A 21,313-nucleotide genomic window follows, 5' to 3' on the forward strand; every position below is an offset into this window, starting at 1 on the left:
CGCAAGTCCTAATGCATCATTTGTATTATCAACGTGAATATTACATACATTTAACGTGAATATATTTAACAATAATTTCATAATTTTCTTACAGTAGGGTAGAATGTTGTATTCAGTGAAATTATAGTAGAGTAGAATATTGAATTGGCTGTCAAATCAATTCCTGATTACTGATTAGAATTACTGTCCAAAAATAACCATCACAAAAGATTAGAGTGTAAATTGTTACTAATTTGGTCACCATTCGGGTGATTAGTGTCTGGGAATTTGGCTCTTATTTATTTTAATTCAATTACTTTCTTCCCAGCCTCTGTAATACTGTTACAGAACACAACTGATTACACTGTGTTACATGGAAAAAATAATCTAATCTTAGTGATTGATTCTAGTCCGATCATAATCTGCAATCTAAATAATGTGTGCCAATATTGTTACAGAACAGAAATAATGTAATCTTTCATAAACATTTATTGTGAACTCAGTGGTTGTTGTCAACCATACACACAGAGATATATCAACACGCAACAATGGTGACAATCATCAGAATTTTAGATAAAAAATTTTAACCATTTCAAAAAAGAACTAAAAGTGACAACAACAACAGTAACAATTCTACAGCACAATGCTGCTACATCAGTTTCCTGCTCTAAGTGAAATACAGTACAGGAACAATTTACACTACTATATAAATCACTGTAAAAGAATAGCAACTAGTAGCCAGGAATTTAAATTGGTTGCTTTTCATGTTTTATTACTAAAGCAGACAAATGATTATCCAGACCATCCCTCATAAAAAGAAGTGCACCTAATTATACTGAATAGTATAGTTAAAAAAACTGTAAACTGTACATTCCGATAATATTTATGACGCTTATGTATTTAAAAAGAGTATAATTTCATGTGTAGGATATCAGACCGAATCAGACAATCTAAGATTTGGTCAAACATGATTGAGGCACAGGAGACAAAAATTCCACAGAGGCCCAAGACAACAGGATGTCATAAATCAGACCCTAGCCACTCTGAAGCAAGCCTAAAACCACTCTGTCACAGAACAGCTTTCAACATTAACACAAAAGGAACACACTGATCATAACAACTCAGGAAGGAGATTGTCAATTTTAGGGCAAGTAATCAAGATTAAATGGTCAAAGAGATGACCGCATGGCTATCACACGATAGTAACTACAGCCACAAGCTCGTCGTAAATTGACTTCCCCCAACTCATGACAAAGAACAGACTTTCGGAAATTCCTTACAGAACTCTTAATCTCTGGTCTTCATACATTCACAGAATGGCACGGAAACTGCAAGACTGCTTTCTTTTGGAGATGAATAATCAGACCAATAGTATTAATTGGTATTTTGCTTCTCCTTTGTATTTATTCCTGTGTATCATGACTTATTCATTTAAATTCTTCTTTTTTCAACTAAAACCTCAAAATTCACTGTGACAAATGAAAATTTACTTTTTAAATTATTACTGTTCTGGGACACCAACCACAAAACTCCATCTGCACACAAAGCAAAATCCAAACACAAATGGTATCTCAAAAAAAGTAAAAAAGTTACAGTGTGAGTGTAATTATGACCTTCGACTGCTATTACAGCAACCAAACACACATAGTACATGTGGTTTGAAAGCTCAAGTGTTTTCCTCACAGATGGGAAAAACTACAAAAAGAAGAAAAACTTCACGTCTATGACCTTGCCTTTGTTCAATAATGCACGGAAACACAACACCAGTACAACAGTAATCCGTTCACTGAGACCTCAAGGTCCTGCTCCTGTCTGAGAGGATTTGTAAGCTGGAGCCTCCACTCTGCTCAGAGAGTTGCTCAGGGAAACGATTAGAATTCCCAAAGAGAAAGAGAACCACGATGAACCCACTGCAGAGCAATGAGGATAATTAGAGACACATCTTAATAATAAAGCTGTAATAAAGAGACACAGCTTTAAAAATATTGACCACAATCTATCCAGGATAATTTCACTGTTTCACTGCTTGACGAATGGTTTAAAGCAGATGCCTTACAGATATTTAACAATAATTTCATAATTTTCTTACAGTAGGGTAGAATGTTGTATTCAGTGAAATTATAGTAGAGTAGAATATTGAATTGGCTGTCAAATCAATTCCTGATTACTGATTAGAATTACTGTCCAAAAATAACCATCACAAAAGATTAGAGTGTAAATTGTTACTAATTTGGTCACCATTCGGGTGATTAGTGTCTGGGAATTTGGCTCTTATTTATTTTAATTCAATTACTTTCTTCCCAGCCTCTGTAATACTGTTACAGAACACAACTGATTACACTGTGTTACATGGAAAAAATAATCTAATCTTAGTGATTGATTCTAGTCCGATCATAATCTGCAATCTAAATAATGTGTGCCAATATTGTTACAGAACAGAAATAATATAATCTTTCATAAACATTTATTGTGAACTCAGTGGTTGTTGTCAACCATACACACAGAGATATATCAACACGCAACAATGGTGACAATCATCAGAATTTTAGATAAAAATTTTAACCATTTCAAAAAAGAACTAAAAGTGACAACAACAACAGTAACAATTCTACAGCACAATGCTGCTACATCAGTTTCCTGCTCTAAGTGAAATACAGTACAGGAACAATTTACACTACTATATAAATCACTGTAAAAGTATAGCAACTAGTAGCCAGGAATTTAAATTGGTTGCTTTTCATGTTTTATTACTAAAGCAGACAAATGATTATCCAGACCATCCCTCATAAAAAGAAGTGCACCTAATTATACTGAATAGTATAGTTAAAAAAACTGTAAACTGTACATTCCGATAATATTTATGACGCTTATGTATTTAAAAAGAGTATAATTTCATGACTATGTTCATATGTTTCTTAACAGACTTATGTACATTTTTAAAAAGTGCACTTTATAATGTAAACTTAAAAGTATTACTTTCAAGCGCATTTTAAATCTTTGTGTTTTAATCAACTTTTTGCTATGCTTGAAAGTAGTACACTAATTTTAAATTGTTGTTTACCAACATACTAAAGCACATGTAAAGTAGTTAATAAATATTTAAAGTTAATATATTTTAAATGTACTAAATTTCATCATGTGTAATTACAAATATCTTTAAAATATATGACATACAAGTTTAAATCAAAATTACTATTTTAGTACATTTTAGTTACCATGAAATTACATATAAAGATGAACTTAAGTCCTACTAAAGTGGGTCAAAAAAGCACTCCAAAGTTAAGCTATAATTGCATTTAAACGACAATACATTTTTATTTAATTGCAATTAAAATGTAACTTTTTCACAAGGGTTTGTTTGACTTTCTGTCTGTGAGCATTTTGTGGACAGCTCAACTCTAGCCCAATTTAAATGAAGTTTAGCCGACAAAACAAACAAATAAAAGAAAATATGATCAACAGAGGACTGAGCTGTGAAATGTATGCTTGTCCGTGACTATGGTACATTAGTCAGAATTAAGCTCTTTCAAATACTCTGTGGGCAAGCTCAGCTGGGCCTGGTTCATGGTTGTCCATTAATGAGACAGCCTTCAAACAGAATTAATGCAGAATTCTCTGGCAATGGAAATGCATGGACTACTCAGATGATATTTATGTGGCATTCTTTATGCGCACTCCCTTTTAGACCAAACCAAATCGGAAGCCAAGGTGCTTGCACTCCATCTTAGTCAGGAATCTGGATTGGGGTATGGTTACATGCCCGTAGTACTAAATCAAATGGTGCAGTAATTCCAGAGAAGCATAATTTCTCTTAATTTAAGGTTGGAATAGTTCTACAAAAATGTGAAAACTGAGCACATTTCATATAATCAATTATAATAGACAAAAACTGGACCACAACTCTGCCCTATCACATCATATCCTCCTTTATAATGACTTACTTTGATATATGAAAAAAATTTCATATATCATATGCCTTTATATTGACTTGATATATATATATATATATTTTTTTTGTCCATATAATTAAAGCCAGTTGAACAATTTTCAAACAAGGTTTCAAATGACAACTATTATTTTAACTCTCAAATTATGACTTTAGACTTGACTAGAAATTCAAATCAAAGAATCATAAACAGCTCATTTGATTCAATTTGACATTCTGCCATTTCATTTTGTGATTAATCAGCAGTATGATCCCTGATGGATCTGTTACAAACAGCAATCTTAATTTCCATATGTCAGGTTTTAAGATACAACATGTTGTCGTTAAGAATCACCTGCTTTTGAACATTTAGCACTCAGTCTGTCTGACTCAACAGGATCCATGCGATAACATCTATTATCAGTGTTGCTGAGAAAGCAGCGACACTGCTCCGGGTTGGGCCTGCCCTTGTCTGTTCTGCTGCTCAGTTCATTAAAACCCTGACAACCTGGCAGTTCCCACTCTCCCATCAGGTATCAGCGAACCAAGCCAGGGCCATGCTGAGAACAACAAAACACAACACCAACGGGTGCCCGCTCATACACACACAACCGTACGAGGACAGCGCCCATGCCATCTGTTTGCAAAAGAATTAGAGCCGCCATAGTTCAAAACTACACTCAAGAGCTTTTAATACATATTCATGATGATTCTACGTGTCTGGCATAGATTGCGGTGGCAGAAAGGTGTGGAAATTCACAGGGACAAGTTATACGACATGCTGTTCAGTTTTACGACCATTAATAGATAAATAAACATACACTTACATGCACACATAACACTAAGGCTACATTCACATTAATCTGGATAAATTTGAACACGTGTCTTTTTCTCTGTGTTTTGGCATTTGGTCCACACTGAGACTGTGTTTTTGCGCAATGAAAACTGATTTTTGAAGTAGATGCATTTGAAAACACATTTTTTGCGTTGTAGTGTGGACTGGGAAGACTGAGTTATTAGAAAATGATGATGCAAGTTTAGTCGTGATGAATATTGCACCCACATATATCTGGTTGTTCCACCATTGTTGCACCTGCTACTCACTTTAATAATGTTGCTAAAGATAAATGTCATTTTGTACAATCTTCGTGTTACATTCCTACAAAAATGGCAACTTGTGCACTCACAACTGCTGTCCTATACAGATTATCTGTAGAATCTGTATAAAATATACAGATTCATGTGGATGTAACCTATCAAAAAGTACAGAAAAGGTACATGAACATAGTCATCATTCATTAAAGTATCTGATACCACTTTAGTACCAATATAGTACTTTTGTAATAGAAAACATAAAATCAAAGTGCAAATACAAACTAAACGGTAACTATCTCTGAAATAAATCACAGTGGTTTCCTTGCTTGGACACCAGAAGTCAATGTCTAGAAGCTCTCTATAGATCCGAGCAGACATTGCTCCAGTCAGCCTAAAGTGGATTGTGTAAACACACAGAAGACAGTAGAAGCTATTCCTGTCTTATTGTCAACAATATAAAGAGACTTCAGGCATGGTACTCAACTTTTTATTGCCAAGTGCACATGGGAGCCTGAATTCCCACTGTTGCACAATTCATCTAACAGCTTGCTTGCTGTGTGGTGCCCACAGGTTTGATATTAATGTTTAATTTGTAAACAGAGACCAAAAACCCCCATGTAACATTTTAAGAGGGTTATGTAAGGTACTGTTGTAAGGTACTAAGGTAATTAATCAGAGGTTAATATTATACCAACATTGCATGGCGATCATACAAGTGAATCAAAGTTGATGTTAATTAATTCTGTACTAATTTATCACACATTACTCAATGCTGTCTCAACATATATCAATTATCCATTGTTGGTGTGTAAGCATGGAGGCATATATTGGATATACTCATCAACTCATGTTAATTCATCGGACCCATTCCAGTCGTCAACAATCATCTTCTGTCCTCATCTCAGCACACCAGATCAGACACAACCTGCAAAGGAAAGCCACAGTGACTGAAAGCCAAGTCTCTGCTCAAGATTATCAGCTCATTATCTCACCTGTGTGATCATCGCTTGCTCCTCTCCTGAAACCTTTAATAAAGTCATTTACCTGTGGTGTCTCTTTCTATTTGCTGACAACTACAGGACTTTTACAATCTTTTAAGATTTTTCAAACCAGATTTGAAAATATTAGCCATCGTACATTTGCAGAATTTTTTTTCAATTGATTTGTTATGTATATATTGTATTTATATTGTTACAGAGCAAACCTTGCCATCGAACACTAAATGACCAAGGATCACACACTACCAGACTTTCAGGTTAACTAATGCAAAAATGTGTCTCGTTGCTAGGAAACACATGACAAATGAAAACATATGTTCTAAAATCGGCTCAAAATATTGAACATGTTTGATATCCTGTACCTGGACAAAATAGTCTGAAGCTAATTTATGCTACTTGATTTTCAAATCAGACTGTTTAAAACTGCAGACTGGCTCTGACTTTTGGCAACTAGTGTGAAAAAAACTGTATATATATATATATATATATATATATATATATATATATATATATATATATATATATAATATTATATATATATATATATATATATATGTTATGGATAGATAGATAGATAGATAGATAGATAGATAGATAGATAGATAGATAGATAGATAGATAGATAGATAGATAGATTTTTTTGCTTTGGTTTTGATACCACGGCTCAAATGCATGATCACTAGACTCTGGTTCCAAATGACATTATCAGCACAAGATGATAGCAGCTATTTCTGGGACATTTTGGCTTCATTTTTTCTACAGTGCTAGGAAATATAGATGTGTTGTCCATCTTTTTTTACAGTCTATGATCTATCTTGAAAGGTTTTTACTTTATCATTTAAAAGAGTTTCTCTCTGTTGGGTTTTATGGTTCTGCTGAGATCTGCCTGGCTAAAGGATCATGCTTAATGCCCCTTGATGTTCCTGGGTTCCTTATGCCCACAGGTGCAGGAGCTACACAGGCAAGTAAAATGAGAAGAGACAGGACAGAGGGAGGGAAAGAGGAGTGGGGAGGGAGAGAGCTACTGTCAGGAGAGCAAAAAGAGGACCTGCGATGGAGAAGCTAAAGATAGTGAGAGGGGGAAGGGAGGGAGGGGAGAGCGACTGAAGAAAAGATAGCAGGATGCTGCAAGGGAGGAGATGGAAAGCTATGAAACGGGAGGAGGAATAGGTATCAACAGAAGAGAGTAAATGGGTGTAGGGCAGAGGCATCATGCCCATTCAAAATGAGGGGGCACGTGCCCCCTCAGATTTTTGAGCCAAGTGGATTTTGCGCATGATCACTAGACTCTGGTTCCAAATGACATTATCAGCGCAAGATGATAGCAGCTATTTCTGGGACATTTTGGCTTCATTTTTTCTACAGTGCTAGGAAATATAGATGTGTTGTCCATCTTTTTTTACAGTCTATGATCTATCTTGAAAGGTTTTTACTTTATCATTTAAAAGAGTTTCTCTCTGCCAGATCTGCCTGGCTAAAGGATCATGCTTAATGTCCCTTGATGTTCCTGGGTTCCTTATGCCCACAGGTGCAGGAGCTACACAGGCAAGTAAAATGAGAAGAGACAGGACAGAGGGAGGGAAAGAGGAGTGGGGAGGGAGAGAGCTACTGTCAGGAGAGCAAAAAGAGGACCTGCGATGGAGAAGCTAAAGATAGTGAGAGGGGGAAGGGAGGGAGGGGAGAGCGACTGAAGAAAAGATAGCAGGATGCTGCAAGGGAGGAGATGGAAAGCTATGAAACGGGAGGAGGAATAGGTATCAACAGAAGAGAGTAAATGGGTGTAGGGCAGAGGCATCATGCCCATTCAAAATGAGGGGGCACGTGCCCCCTCAGATTTTTGAGCCAAGTGGATTTTGAATGCAGCTTCCAAAATAAAATAAAAAATAGCAGATTAATATTTTCTATATTTAATACAATCACACCGGCATGATTAGAACGTTCAGTGTGTCATATCATCAAAGATATGATATAGCCTAGTTAATGCGTTTGGGGATGTTTCGAATAAAAAGCATAATAAATAAAACATAAGTGCTGTTGTGGCTATGTGTCACATGACGATGAAAAAAGGAGCAGAGTGAGGGGGAAGCCCTGCAAGTCTGCAGGGGAAATTGCAGTGGTGAGGATTTATTGCTTCAAGATTAATTGGGTTCAACCCGTGCTCAGAGAAAATCCATTGAAGTCAGCAGTGTGAGGCTACAGCAGCCATTCAATGTGCATTGTGCAGGCACGAGGGAGGGATTTTTCAGACAAATACCAGCTCTTAGAAAGCAAGAAAGTTAATTCATGCTAATTTGTAAAATGACTGAAACAATGGCTCGTTTTTAACAGTCTGATACTACTAAAGTGCTGCTATTATGTCATTTTTAAGGTTCCTCCTAATATTGTTTTGGGAGTCTCCTACAATAGGTTTACATGCATGCAAGGTCAAAAAACGCTTTCCTTTTCTCAAAATATGCTTTTAATACACCTCATTTTTCAACGATTCTAAAACGATTCGTTCAAAGCAGTTCTAAGATTCAGTCTCTCTAAACCCTTCCTTTCTGTGAGCCTTCTCTGCTCTGATTGGTCAGATGGCCCAGTCTGTTGTGATTGGTCTGCCGCGTACAGCGCGTGTTGGAAACGATACGCTCATCTGTATTTTGAACGCTCGATAGAAAATATAAACATCTATTATTTATCATACTTACAGGTTGTGATTCAGTGGAGCCAGCTGGTCCAAATAAACTGGGTACTGAGCCATATTTCAAGAGCAAGCGTTTTGAGAATCCCACGTTGAACTCCTTGAAATTGGAGAAGCAGTCGTCAGTAAAATGACAAGAACACAAAAAAAGATTGGGGTTGTACTGGTACAGTGGAAAAAAATTATTTTAGCCACTGATTCTTTGCAGCTTCATCTCTTGGAAGTGAAAATAAAACGATTTTATTTTCACAGCGTAGGACACAGTGTCTTCTCGACATGATGTGAACCACATGAACAAGCTACAGTGTTTGAGGGCGGTGTCAAGTTGTTCGCTGCTGGTCAACGTAGAACATAGACGGGCATTATGCAAATGTGTTAGGCCTTGACGTGTAGCCATTAGGGAAGTAAGATCCGAATTACTGATGACTCGATTAAGCTGTTCAGAGTCTATTCTTTCTTTTGGGAGACAGTAACTTTATTTATCGTGCACTTTCGGCTTTACAACTTTACAGATCATTTACATTCGCATACAGCTACATTGCACACTGCATGAAAGGCAATATTCAAAATGGCATAATAGGGGCATTTTAAGAAAAGAGTTTCCCTATTCTTAATACAGTAGTATCAGATTATAAAAATGAGCCATTGTTAAAAATGAGTCCTTAAATCAGATTGGCCAAGCATCAGTCTAAAAATGCTAATACATAGTCCAACAGCAATGCCACTTTTACCAGTTTATATCGTTCTGTTCACAACATTGTATGTATGTAAGCGGTGCACAATGAAATTCTATGGAAGACCATTTCCACCACATAAGAAAATCATGCTTTGTTAAATTGGAATTGTCATAAAAAGCATAGAAAGTCATAAATATGACATAAAAAGTCAGAACTATGAGATAAAAGCCATATTTATAACATAAAAAGTCAAAATGACAAAAATTATCAAATTTTTTATCACATAATTATGACATAATAATTTTGACTCAGTCATAACTGACTTCTCATGTAATAATATATTTTTATCTAATAATTTTGACTTAGTATGTCAATTCTTACTGTCATAATTTACTTTTTTTGTCGTAATTTGATTTAGCATGATTTTTTCTTTTTCTAAATATATGCATTAACCTGACAAATTTGATCTCAAATATATTTTATTCTATATTAAATGTATTTGTTGTGAAATTTTCATAGTTTTGGGGGTCAAAAATGTAATGTAAATTCATATCAAGGTATCTTAATATATTTTAACTGATTATTATTTGAAAAGACAGCAATATGACATGATAAGCAAAAAACACTGAATTTATTTGTGTTATTATATAGATAATTGTACAGTTTAGGCACATACTGCAGGAGACAAACAAGTCCAGCCCTCATGCAAAAATAAACTGCCCTTTCAATGCAGCTCTCTGAGCAAAATGATTTTCAAAGTGTACTCTCATGGTAAGAAAGACAGATGACTTGGATCATTTCAGACAGGGATTCCTGGCACAGAGGAGTGTGTGTGTGCGCGTGTTTTTCGTGGTATTCCCCTCAACTGCTACACACACACACACACACACACTTCTCCTTCCGCCCTATTGCAGTACGTCTCCCTGACACACACCAGCATTCAGAAACCCACACTGCAGAACACGAACATCTGGTGCTGCATACCAATCACAGAGAACTCTGGGATAAGGCTGGGAGGCCCACCTCTTCCCACTGCAGTCAGCTGCATGGTGCAGGCCTGACCAGGATCACACTGCAGGGACTGCAGAGACCGCAGTTTACAGATGAATCCATTCCATCTAGTTGTACTGCTAAAATGTGGATAACAACAAATAATTTATCATGCCCCGTTATGCTATAATGGGCGTAATACAGCTATTATGCTTGCAAAATGAATCAATTCAACATGAGAAATATGACAAATTCTCTATGCATTTGAAAAACGATGCGTCATTCCCCTCAGGAAACAGACATGATGGGACCAAAGCCATTGCGAGAGACAAAAAAGGAATCTGGTTTGTGTCTTAGAAGAGACAAGTGCAGCTAGAAACTGACCTTGAGTCAGACAGCGATCTTGGAGGCAGTTGACGTTGTACATCAATAAAATGCTCCCACACATTTTCACAGGTGCCTACAGTTATAATCTGTCCTTTTGCACTGTTCACTGACATGTGCTGAAATGTAAATGTGAACTTCTCGATTACTCATTCATGATTAATACATATAGCTATGCATGTGGAATATGAATGCTGTCTTGCAGTGATTTTCACACCTTTCTAAATGAGAAAGGTTTAACTGGATTATGAATTAATTAGCGATATTGACCAGATGACTGTACATTATCCCTTCAATTACAGTGCATAAATGTGTGGGCATGAAATATAGATTTGAGTTGAAATTATTTTATAATTAAATTAAAAACCAATTTGATTAAAAATCAAATTATCTTAAAGCTTAATAGTCTATTAAAATGTACAAAACTTGCAGTTAGTTCAGAATGCAGCCGCGACTGGCACTAAGACTAAATTTCTAAGATTACAAACTTTGGTGTCTTTGAAACATTTTAAATCTATTATTCGGTCACTTGAAGAAGACTCAATGAGGTGCAATTGTTTTTAGTTTCTTGTTATTTAGTTTTGTGTGTTTGTGATTGTAATTGCTGCCCATTCTTGGCCAGGACTCTCCAGTGAAAGAGATGTTTAATCTCAGAGAGATTATCCTGGTTAAATAAAGGTTAAATAAAAAATAAAAAAATAAGTGAAAGGAAAGCATTTCCCCGGTCCTAGTATCTCTTCACTGCAGTATAGCATCCATTTTAAGATTTTATTTTTATTTAGTTTTTAAAGCGTTAAATGGTGTATCACTGTCATATCTGTCTGAACTTCTCAGCTAATCTTCTCAAACTCTCAGACCCTACATATACTTGAAGTTTAAGGGGAATCGTGCCTTTTCTGTAGCTGGTCCTAGATTATGGAACAGCATACCTCAGGACATCAGTTATTTGATGCTGTTTTTGTCTCTCTCTTTTATTTTCTTACTTCTTTATAGTGTCTATGTTATTTGTTTATGTACAACACTTTGGTAGACACTACTTGCTTTTAAACGTGCTATATAATAAACTGACCTTGACCAAAACAATCGGCCTATAGCAACAAGACAAATACTGCTGTAATATTTCAGTAATATTAAAACTATATTTTTCTTCAGAAGTTATGACCGATAAAAATGTCTTTGTACTCTTTTAAACTAAAGTTGTGGCTCTCTCATAACCCCCTCCCACAAGCACTTGTCAATGCGGCCATTTTTTAGACTGAACACGTAATTCGCATAACATCACCGTTTTCACAAATTTGCATTTTTTTGTAGTTTAAACCGAGACAATGTGATCGTTTTCAAAAGCGTGCACTTTGAAACCTGTTTTCAAAAGTTGGCATTTTCATACCGTTGTCCAGTTATTGAAAATGGTGTCGTGTAAAGCCCCCTAAAAGTCGTAGTGTGTGGGCAGAATTAGCTGAGTAGCCTGATATACCACGTTGTCATGGATAACAGCGATTAGGAATTACCAGACCACTGAGTGCCACGACTGACCAATCAGAATCTAGTATTCCAGAGCGCAGTGTAATGAGGGTCATATCATCAAGCTTGATGCATTTGCTACACAAACATCGTTATTCTCTTTTGAGTCTTTAAACAGTAATTGGTTACGGATACTCGACAAGCATTCACATGACTATTTTAAGCACATTTAACTAATTTCAGAAAACAAACATCATCTGGAATCAAAATAATTAAACCTGATACAATTTATACACACCTACAGCTAAACGCCATTTCCATGCAATTAAAATAAGTCATTCTACTCAGTGTAATTTAGACTGATGCAACATGGTCCTTTCACTAAAATAGTATTTTCACACAAACACCATGCACCATTTAATTGAGTGATTACATGGCTGTTACTTCTTTAGAAAACAAAGACAAATCAGCATGGCCTTACTTTGCCAACCACACAGGGAGCAAAACCACCAATTATCCGGCATTACGTGACGGTTGGCAGCTGTGGTATGAAAAACCACAGGAATGTGTGGTAGCAGAATGAAAAAAAGCTGTTTGTTTTAATCAAAGGCAAAGAAGCAGGCCCCAAAGTCTGCGTATACATCTTGCCAGTTATGCAACATAATTCAAGATGAAATTGGGTACGTATCATTCATCAAGTCACGGCTTATGTAATACGCCACACTTCAGATAGAGCGCACAATGAACTCTTTCATGTATATTTCAGAAAAAGCAATCTATTATTCAGGAGAAGGAGAGAGTTTGTGAGCAAGTTCTTCCAAGTTTGACTGAACCTGATGGATCTTGAGGTTTCACGGCACAAAGAGCTTTAGCTTTTGCTTTAAGCTTTTCTATAAACTTCTTCAAAAATAAACAAACCACTAGTGAAGAAATAAAACAGAATGAGACACTGACTACAACTCCAACTAGACAAGCAGCATGCAGTTCTGATCTTACTGCAGTGCAGATGCTTGTAATTTATACTATTATATAATAACATACTATACATACCAATACAGGCACCAATTCAAATTCTACACTGCATAAAGTACACAATAGGAGCTACTTTGCATGAACTGGATTATAGGAGTTTATTTTGCAGTTGTGGGCAGGAACGGATGGATTGAAACTGTTTGCGGCTTATGCTCAAAGACCAAAGCTCTCATCAATGTGCCCTTTCATCCATGGAGAAAACATTTGATCAGCTATTCAAGTTGTTCACATAATCCACATCCCCAGTGGTCGAGCATGTGCTGTGAATACTTAAACATTGTATTCAAAACACTCAAATATCCCTTCTTTTTTTTTCCAATTTCTGCACTGTCACGCCCAGCTGCTTTCGCATCAGTTAACTCCCTACAGGCTAAACACTGCATTTGATTTCCTCTGAAACACACACACACTGAAGCGCTGTGTCTTGTTTTGAGTGATTAGCTGTCCAGTTTCTGCTTATAAAGGGCATTATACACAAAGTTTTTTTTTTTTGCAATGATGCCTTTCAGTGAACAGTTCCATTTTTATTTTCTTTCCAATTTCTGCACTGTCACGCCCAGCTGCTTTCGCATCAGTTAACTCCCTACAGGCTAAACACTGCATTTGATTTCCTCTGAAACACACACACTGAAGCGCTGTGTCTTGTTTTGAGTGATTATAAAGGGCATTATACACAAAGTTTTTTTTTTTTGCAATGATGCCTTTCAGTGAACAGTTCCATTTTTATTTTCTTTGTGTGAAGAACATTTTAATCATCTAAAGAACATTCTCCACTATAAAGACACTTTGTGCAGTGGAAAGGTTCCATGGATTTGAAAGATTCTTCATAGAACCATAGATGGTAATGAAGAAGATTTCTTTTTCAGAGTACAGGATTCATATAACACAATCAGGGATCATGAATCACTTGTATATTCGATAAGTCTGGTTCAAAGTGTCAAAAATCAAAAGAGCAAAGAGATCCATAGGCAAAAACAAGAATGGCCCTACGATAATAAAGACTCGAAAACCATGAGCATGTTACTAACTCACAAAATATGACTTTTCAGTATACTGAGCATGCTTTTTAGTCTCACGCAAATCAGTTTATTTCTGTATCTTTGTTCTAATCGCTCAATCGGACAGCATTCAAAAATAGCTAAGAGGGATTAAGGATATTTTACTATTTGACATTAAAAATCTAACATTTACATGTTCATAATTAGTTATGAAAGATTCCCTTCAAGCGTACTGAAAGCTACATCAGTTAGGATATAATTAAGCGATCATTCCATTACAGAATCACAAAACATCACAGATGATTTTATAATATCTTGGACTCTTTGATCCAAACATCCTTCTTTAATTAATAAGCAATGCTTTAATTGAGGATAGCAGAACTCAGATTTCTTGACTGCTGCAATGTTGCTTGCACACTGAGTTTCATAGGTTTAGATCCTGTAGGTGACGCCAAGTTTCTGTTCAGAGGCAGCATGACTTCGCAGGCTCTGGCACCTGATAGGATTTTCCTCCTCCATACTGAGACATAATCCCATGGCGGAAACAAGTTTCCATATGAAGGTGAGTAAATAAATGATGACAATATTTACAAATTTTTTGGGTGTACTATCTCTTTAAGAGACAATGTGGTCTCAAGGCCTGCATTACTGTCATCTCTGCTAGAGCACAATGCCAATAATTACATTCTGCCCTGCCGAATGATTCGAACTCAAAAGGAAATTGTATTGCCATCAATAACCCTGAAATTCTTTAAGCCTGCGACCTAGGCCATATATAAGCGTTTCTTGCCTTTTTTTGAGGCACTAATATGTACCACTGGTAAGGCTCATTTCACTTTAATTTTATTCATTTCTCAAGGCTCATAGATTTTACACGTCGCAATAAATATTCAATAAACACGTAGCTACCACTGGACACACATTACACACTCACTCGCATTAAACAGAATTGTTAACGCCTCTTCACCGCAGCCTGCACTGTATTTGAGAGACTGTTATAAAACTGATTACTTCTAATGGTTCCGGAGACGGAAGTAAGGAGGTTTTGTTTCATCCTCCATGCTGTGACAACTCACAAAAGTCTATTTTTAGCCAAGCAGCGCGGAAAGCCGCTTCAGAAACGTGCCGCAGCTGGCTGATAAACACAAGCACTGACTAGAGCAGCCGCAATCAGCTCCGATTCCCGTGGAGCCGTAATGTGCCACAGACGTGTGCAGTGAGGCGCAGATCAGCTCTAACGTCACTGAATCTGCTGTTAAAAATGAACCATCCATTTATTATATCATCATCCAAAACATACACGACAAATAGCTAATTTTTCATTGTTTCTCGAAACACCAACGATGACATGACTGCAGCGCTAAATCATTTATGTCCCCATGCATCAAGTACGTGGTCACGCGTTGACGTCATAAAATTGCAATCGGTTCGTGAGATCGGCCAAGTTAGTGAGTACCAATCGAGTCATAAAATGTGATTATCGGCGATACCGATCTCCGGCCGATCGATCGAACCATCCCTAGTAAGATTGTTAATGTTTTTGAAAGAAGAATCTTATGTTCACCAAGGCTGCATTTATTTGTTCTAAACTACAGTAAAACAGTAATTCTGTGAAATATTACTTCAATTTAAAATAACTTTTCTAATTTATAGTCTTTACGGTCACTTCTGATCATCAATTTAGTGCATTTGCTGTCCCCAAACTTTTGAACAGTAGTGTTCTACAGTATTTGTGATGGGAATCAAAGTGCTAAAATTGCGACTGTAGAAACAAGCAGTACCTCTGTCACAAAGTTTGTCGTTGCTGTGCTCAAGGTCTTCAGCATAGGCGTGGCTTCAGCGTAGAACAGAGACATTCTATTTGCCATTTCATTATTGACTTCATTTTCAAGCTTGATAGAAGAAAACAAACATACACACACACACACACACACACATGAATATAGAAATTAACACAGGATTTTAAATAATATTCTTTTATCTCATGTCTTCTGCACGTTCCTGCACTTACATTCATGTTGTTTAATCGGTTTCGACTGATTGTTCTTCTGTAGTAGCTGAAGTCATTTTGGATAGCTGGAATCCTCATCTAAATAACAACAGTGGCAATCAATGCATTTCCCTTTATTTTTTAAATTCCCCTAATATGAAAATTGGTGCATGACAAAAGCAGTAAAGCAGCTGGCACCTTAAGCTCATCAAAGCGGAGGGTGAAATGCAGGATTTCAGCGAACTGTTTAGCGAGGGCCTGCTCCCTCTCCAGGTGCTGAGTGGGAGTGTATGGCGGACACGTCAGAGACTCCAAAAGGCTCTGCAGTGCTTCCTCTACATGGAAGAGAGGAAAAAAGCAGATCTGATACAGAGCTAACATTACGTACTGATTAAGGAGAAATATGTGGATATAGGTAACTATATATGAATTGTGTACCTAGTTTCAATGAAAAAGCATAGAACTTCTTTAGGCGGATGACAAGGGGACACACAGAGTTCCACGCCCTCTCCTGAAGGAGCATGTCATTAGGATTCTGTATTGCCTAAAATGACAAACAAGTCACATGATTTAATCTGGCATGTGAAATATAATCCACAAAATGCTGTTAAATACGACTGATTGACCCACAAAGCCAAATCAGAACTATTAATCCGACGTACATCTCGTATTTCCTGGCCCGCCCCCTTGTAGGCTTGCAGGCCGGACAGGATGCTCTCTGACTCCTGGAGAACAGCATTCACCTGGTTCCACACCTCTCTCTCACAGTCTGTCGGCTGTGCATCTGACACAAATAAACTACATTATGCACTGCCAAGTACTAGTTATGTATTTCACAGCATTAGATACAATATCAAACCAAGTGTCATCTGCAAACCAAAGAGTAGAGCTTTAGATCTCAGATCTAACTTCACTTCTATTTTTCCAAATGAAAGCCTTTTTACGACCATCTATTTTTTTTGTAGTCAAGTAAAATGTATGTATGAAGTCATCATTTTATTTTGGTTATTCTCCAGTTCACCACCCAACCACCATCAAATTTGACAACCAGAAAGTGGCCAAACACTTCAGTTTTGATCAGCACATCAGCAATTGTTTTGGAGTTTAAAACCACTTGAACGTTTTCTGGTGAAATGTTTTGCTTCCAAAGTGTGTTAATGTTATTTTGCTTTAAAATAAATGCCACTTGATTTGATATTTTGTCATCTAATGTAATGTAATGACATGACATTCATAAATTAAATTAAAGCTTAAGAGCCCAAATATTTGTAAGAGCAATCTATAAATCACAACAAACAAATAAATAAGGTGATATTTTCATAGGGAGAGAAAAAAAAATAATTTTCTTTCTTTAAACCAGAGGTTCCCCAATATTTCAACATTTCATAGAGATGCTCATATCAAAAGTAAAGATTTACTGATTATGAGTTTTGGTTTAAATGCAAACAATCAAGCAGCAAAGTAAATACTCAGGAAATGTTGAACATTTTGGGTAAAGCTCTCTTTAAAGTTTCTAGACAAAAAACAAAACAAAGTCCAGTGTTTAGTGTAATATAACTGGTTTTCTCTCCTGAAGGAGCATGTCATTAGGATTCTGTATTGCCTAAAATGACAAACAAGTCACATGATTTAATCTGGCATGTGAAATATAATCCACAAAATGCTGTTAAATACGACTGATTGACCCACAAAGCCAAATCAGAACTATTAATCCGACGTACATCTCGTATTTCCTGGCCCGCCCCCTTGTAGGCTTGCAGGCCGGACAGGATGCTCTCTGACTCCTGGAGAACAGCATTCACCTGGTTCCACACCTCTCTCTCACAGTCTGTTGGCTGTGCATCTGACACAAATAAACTACATTATGCACTGCCAAGTACTAGTTATGTATTTCACAGCATTAGATACAATATCAAACCAAGTGTCATCTGCAAACCAAAGAATAGAGCTTTAGATCTCAGATCTAACTTCACTTCTATTTTTCCAAATGAAAGCCTTTTTACGACCATCTATTTTTTTTGTAGTCAAGTAAAATGTATGTATGAAGTCATCATTTTATTTTGGTTATTCTCCAGTTCACCACCCAACCACCATCAAATTTGACAACCAGAAAGTGGCCAAACACTTCAGTTTTGATCAGCACATCAGCAATTGTTTTGGAGTTTAAAACCACTTGAACGTTTTCTGGTGAAATGTTTTGCTTCCAAAGTGTGTTAATGTTATTTTGCTTTAAAATAAATGCCACTTGATTTGATATTTTGTCATCTAATGTAATGTAATGACATGACATTCATAAATTAAATTAAAGCTTAAGAGCCCAAATATTTGTAAGAGCAATCTATAAATCACAACAAACAAATAAATAAGGTGATATTTTCATAGGGAGAGAAAAAAAAAATCATTTTCTTTCTTTAAACCAGAGGTTCCCCAATATTTCAACATTTCATAGAGATGCTCATATCAAAAGTAAAGATTTACTGATTATGAGTTTTGGTTTAAATGCAAACAATCAAGCAGCAAAGTAAATACTCAGGAAATGTTGAACATTTTGGGTAAAGCTCTCTTTAAAGTTTCTAGACAAAAAACAAAACAAAGTCCAGTGTTTAGTGTAATATAACTGGTTTTTGAGTATAAGGTCACACAGGATTTCAGAGTTTACTGGATAAGTAAACAGAGGTAAAGGATTGAAAGAGCTGAGATTTCAGAATGAGACAAACAGAGGTCAGAAAAATATCATAGAAGAAGCAGAAGCTGCAAAGAGTAAGGAGATAATTTCCAGATAAAAGTATCATGCTACATAGACATACATAGCCATATTTGATATGTGGTTAGTTATAAATACTGACTGATAAGTCATGCACATTTGCCAACAACAAATCAGATTTTCAGGGGGGAGTATTTTCTTTCTTTCTTTTTTTAGATTTTCAAGAAAATATTTAGATATGTTTGTGTTTGCAATTTGAGTTCTTAGAATTAAAGATTGCATGTAAAAAAAGATAAAATATGCTATACTTGCCCTATCAAACTCATTTGCACATGCAAAAGCATTGTGAAGCTCTGTTTTGCTGTTGCGTTGTGACAAATAGATTTGCAAGGACAATTCTGATAATGGTACTTGCAAAATGTTAGTAGTTGAAAAAAGTGACAGACACCAGGCCAGGCAAAAGCTCTGCTCACTTTCAAAGTCAAGGAAAAAGTTTGGCCCCTGATCAAGCTCTGTGCAAGTGAGCACTTTTAACAGATTCCCCATTTGGTTTCTGAAACAGAAAAGCAAGAGAAAGAGAAGAAAAAAAAGGATGAAAGACAGAGAAAAAAGAAAGGTGTTGAACGTCAAAAAAAAAAAAAAAATCAGAGGATGTCACTGAGCGCTAAAGAGTGATTCTGCAAAGTCTTATGCTCCTACACAGAATTCCCTCAACTTCTCATGGTGAACATGGTAATCATTTAAAATTGAATCTGAATTGTTTTTGCTTTTCCTTTTTACTTTAAGAAATCACGGAGAAATCAGCCATTTTCTTCTAGTTAATTCGTAGGACACACTTTAGACAAAGCGTCAGCTCCGGACAGTAGGAAGCATAAACTTTCACCACAAGAAAGCAAAGAGGGAAAGCTGTCTTATAAGAGCTTTGAGACTGTCAGTCTAGCTCCTCCTGCCACTGCTGGGGAAAAAACAGCTGGTTATAGAGTCTCGCCAACCCCAGACTCCACCTCTTCTTAAAACTTACTTTCAAAGTCCAGGAAAAAATGTGGATAGTTCTCTATTTCCCTTGTAAGGACTTTTAGAAGATTACCCATTCCAGCAAAACCTAATCAAGATATAATAATAAAAAACAATTGCATGAAATAAAACTCAGAAATGTAAATCACTAATAAACAGTGACTTCAATAAGAGTATAGCAAGAATGGTGAGAGCTGCAATTTGAACTGTAATATACTACTTGTTTAACAATAACTGATGTGAAAATGTTTCAGTAACATGTTCTAGAGAATCTAAGCAATCTAAATTGGCACATAACTAGTAGATAAAAAGAATATGCTGGTACTCTGAAATACTTTAAAAACAGGTACTCACACAAGAGACACTGGTTTTCTTCTTTGTAGGTCAATTTTACTTATCTCTTCTAATATGTACTTAAGAGACTGTTCACTCACAGCCAGATGATAAAATAGTTTAAATGTTCTGATATGCTCTCATTTCAAATGAGGATATAACAGCTGTTTACTGAGTAACTGAGCTGCTTTATCTTTATTCTACCAACCGGCTATGCCAAATAATAATTTCAAGTTATAACTGCACTCTATCATATAGTAATGCATAGTGGGACTTGATTTTGTCCATCGGGAACAGATTGAATTGTTGGAAATGCACAGAGTGCATTTACACGCACATTCTTAAACAGATTAAAGCGATCATTATTTTTAATACGGCAACATTGCATGTGATCATGTAAACATGTTAAAACGTAGGGCTGGGCGGTATATCGAGTTTGTACAATATATTGATCTATTCTTTATAAGCAATGTGGTATGAGGCAAAACCTTTTATATTGATATACTGTAGTTTGATACGAGTGCATCTGAAAAATAGCGGAAGACACAGAGTGAGCTGCTATGGGGCAAGTGCATAATCCAGTTTGTGACATGCTTTATATTAAGGGCTTTAAATAAGATATAGTTAGCATGTATAGTTTAAAGCGGTTTGCCCTGTCAGATGCTTAGAGGCATCATGCCCATTCAAAGTGAGGAGGGATGTGCCCCTCAGATTTTTGGGCCAAGTGGATTTTGAATGCAGGTTACAAAAGACAAAAATAGCCAAATAATATTTTTTATATAATGCTCAATTCAAATCTGCGTTCATGCTTTGGCTGGTGCTGAGCCAGAGACAGACGCGTTTTTACATTGCTGCGCATTATAACCAATCACACACGATTCTGTTGAGCTTATGAATGCGATGGCCAATCAGAGGCATTCAGATGAGTCATTGCTGAAACGCCGGTGTTCTGTTCAGTGCGCACGCTTCTGGCGAATTCGCTCATCAGAAACAACAAAGTGCAGATGTGCTTACGATGTAAATAAGACATTCATTTCACAGTGTAAACAGCTT

General features: G+C 36.3%; 2 protein-coding genes across 2 annotated transcripts in view; one reads left to right on the forward strand and one right to left on the reverse strand.

Annotated features, from left to right (window-relative positions):
- LOC107599107 (trichohyalin) overlaps nucleotides 1–1,795 on the forward strand; it is a 7,732-nt gene extending 5,937 nt beyond the window's left edge. The window contains exon 4 of the mRNA XM_016290608.1: nucleotides 1,665–1,795. Within this exon, the coding sequence (XP_016146094.1) occupies nucleotides 1,665–1,795 (131 nt within the window). The remainder of the gene's footprint in view (nucleotides 1–1,664) is intronic.
- Nucleotides 1,796–15,961: 14,166 nt separating this feature from the next.
- On the reverse strand, nucleotides 15,962–20,951 carry LOC107599108 (protein FAM49A-like). The gene is made up of 6 exons (XM_016290610.1): nucleotides 19,935–20,951; nucleotides 17,931–18,052; nucleotides 16,648–16,753; nucleotides 16,408–16,544; nucleotides 16,231–16,308; nucleotides 15,962–16,111 (listed from the first exon to the last, which is right to left on the reverse strand). The coding sequence occupies exons 1-6, from the start codon at nucleotides 20,002–20,004 to the stop codon at nucleotides 15,962–15,964; spliced, it is 663 nt and encodes a 220-aa protein (XP_016146096.1). The 5' UTR covers nucleotides 20,005–20,951.
- Nucleotides 20,952–21,313: the final 362 nt, after the last annotated feature.

The sequence above is a fragment of the Sinocyclocheilus grahami genome, unplaced genomic scaffold (assembly GCF_001515645.1).
Source record: "Sinocyclocheilus grahami isolate Dianchi unplaced genomic scaffold, SAMN03320097.WGS_v1.1 scaffold260.1, whole genome shotgun sequence".
Taxonomy (NCBI): domain Eukaryota; kingdom Metazoa; phylum Chordata; class Actinopteri; order Cypriniformes; family Cyprinidae; genus Sinocyclocheilus; species Sinocyclocheilus grahami.

Bases quoted from the DNA above. Each gene is read 5' to 3' on its own strand.
- LOC107599108 (XM_016290610.1), bottom strand. From the start codon at position 20,004: ATGGGTAATCTTCTAAAAGTCCTTACAAGGGAAATAGAGAACTATCCA. The intron at 16,754-17,930 runs GTACGTCGGATT...TTGTCATTTTAG, and splicing joins CGGGCCAGGAAATACGAGAT to GCAATACAGAATCCTAATGA. The intron at 16,112-16,230 runs GTAAGTGCAGGA...TCTTCTATCAAG, and splicing joins ACCGATTAAACAACATGAAT to CTTGAAAATGAAGTCAATAA.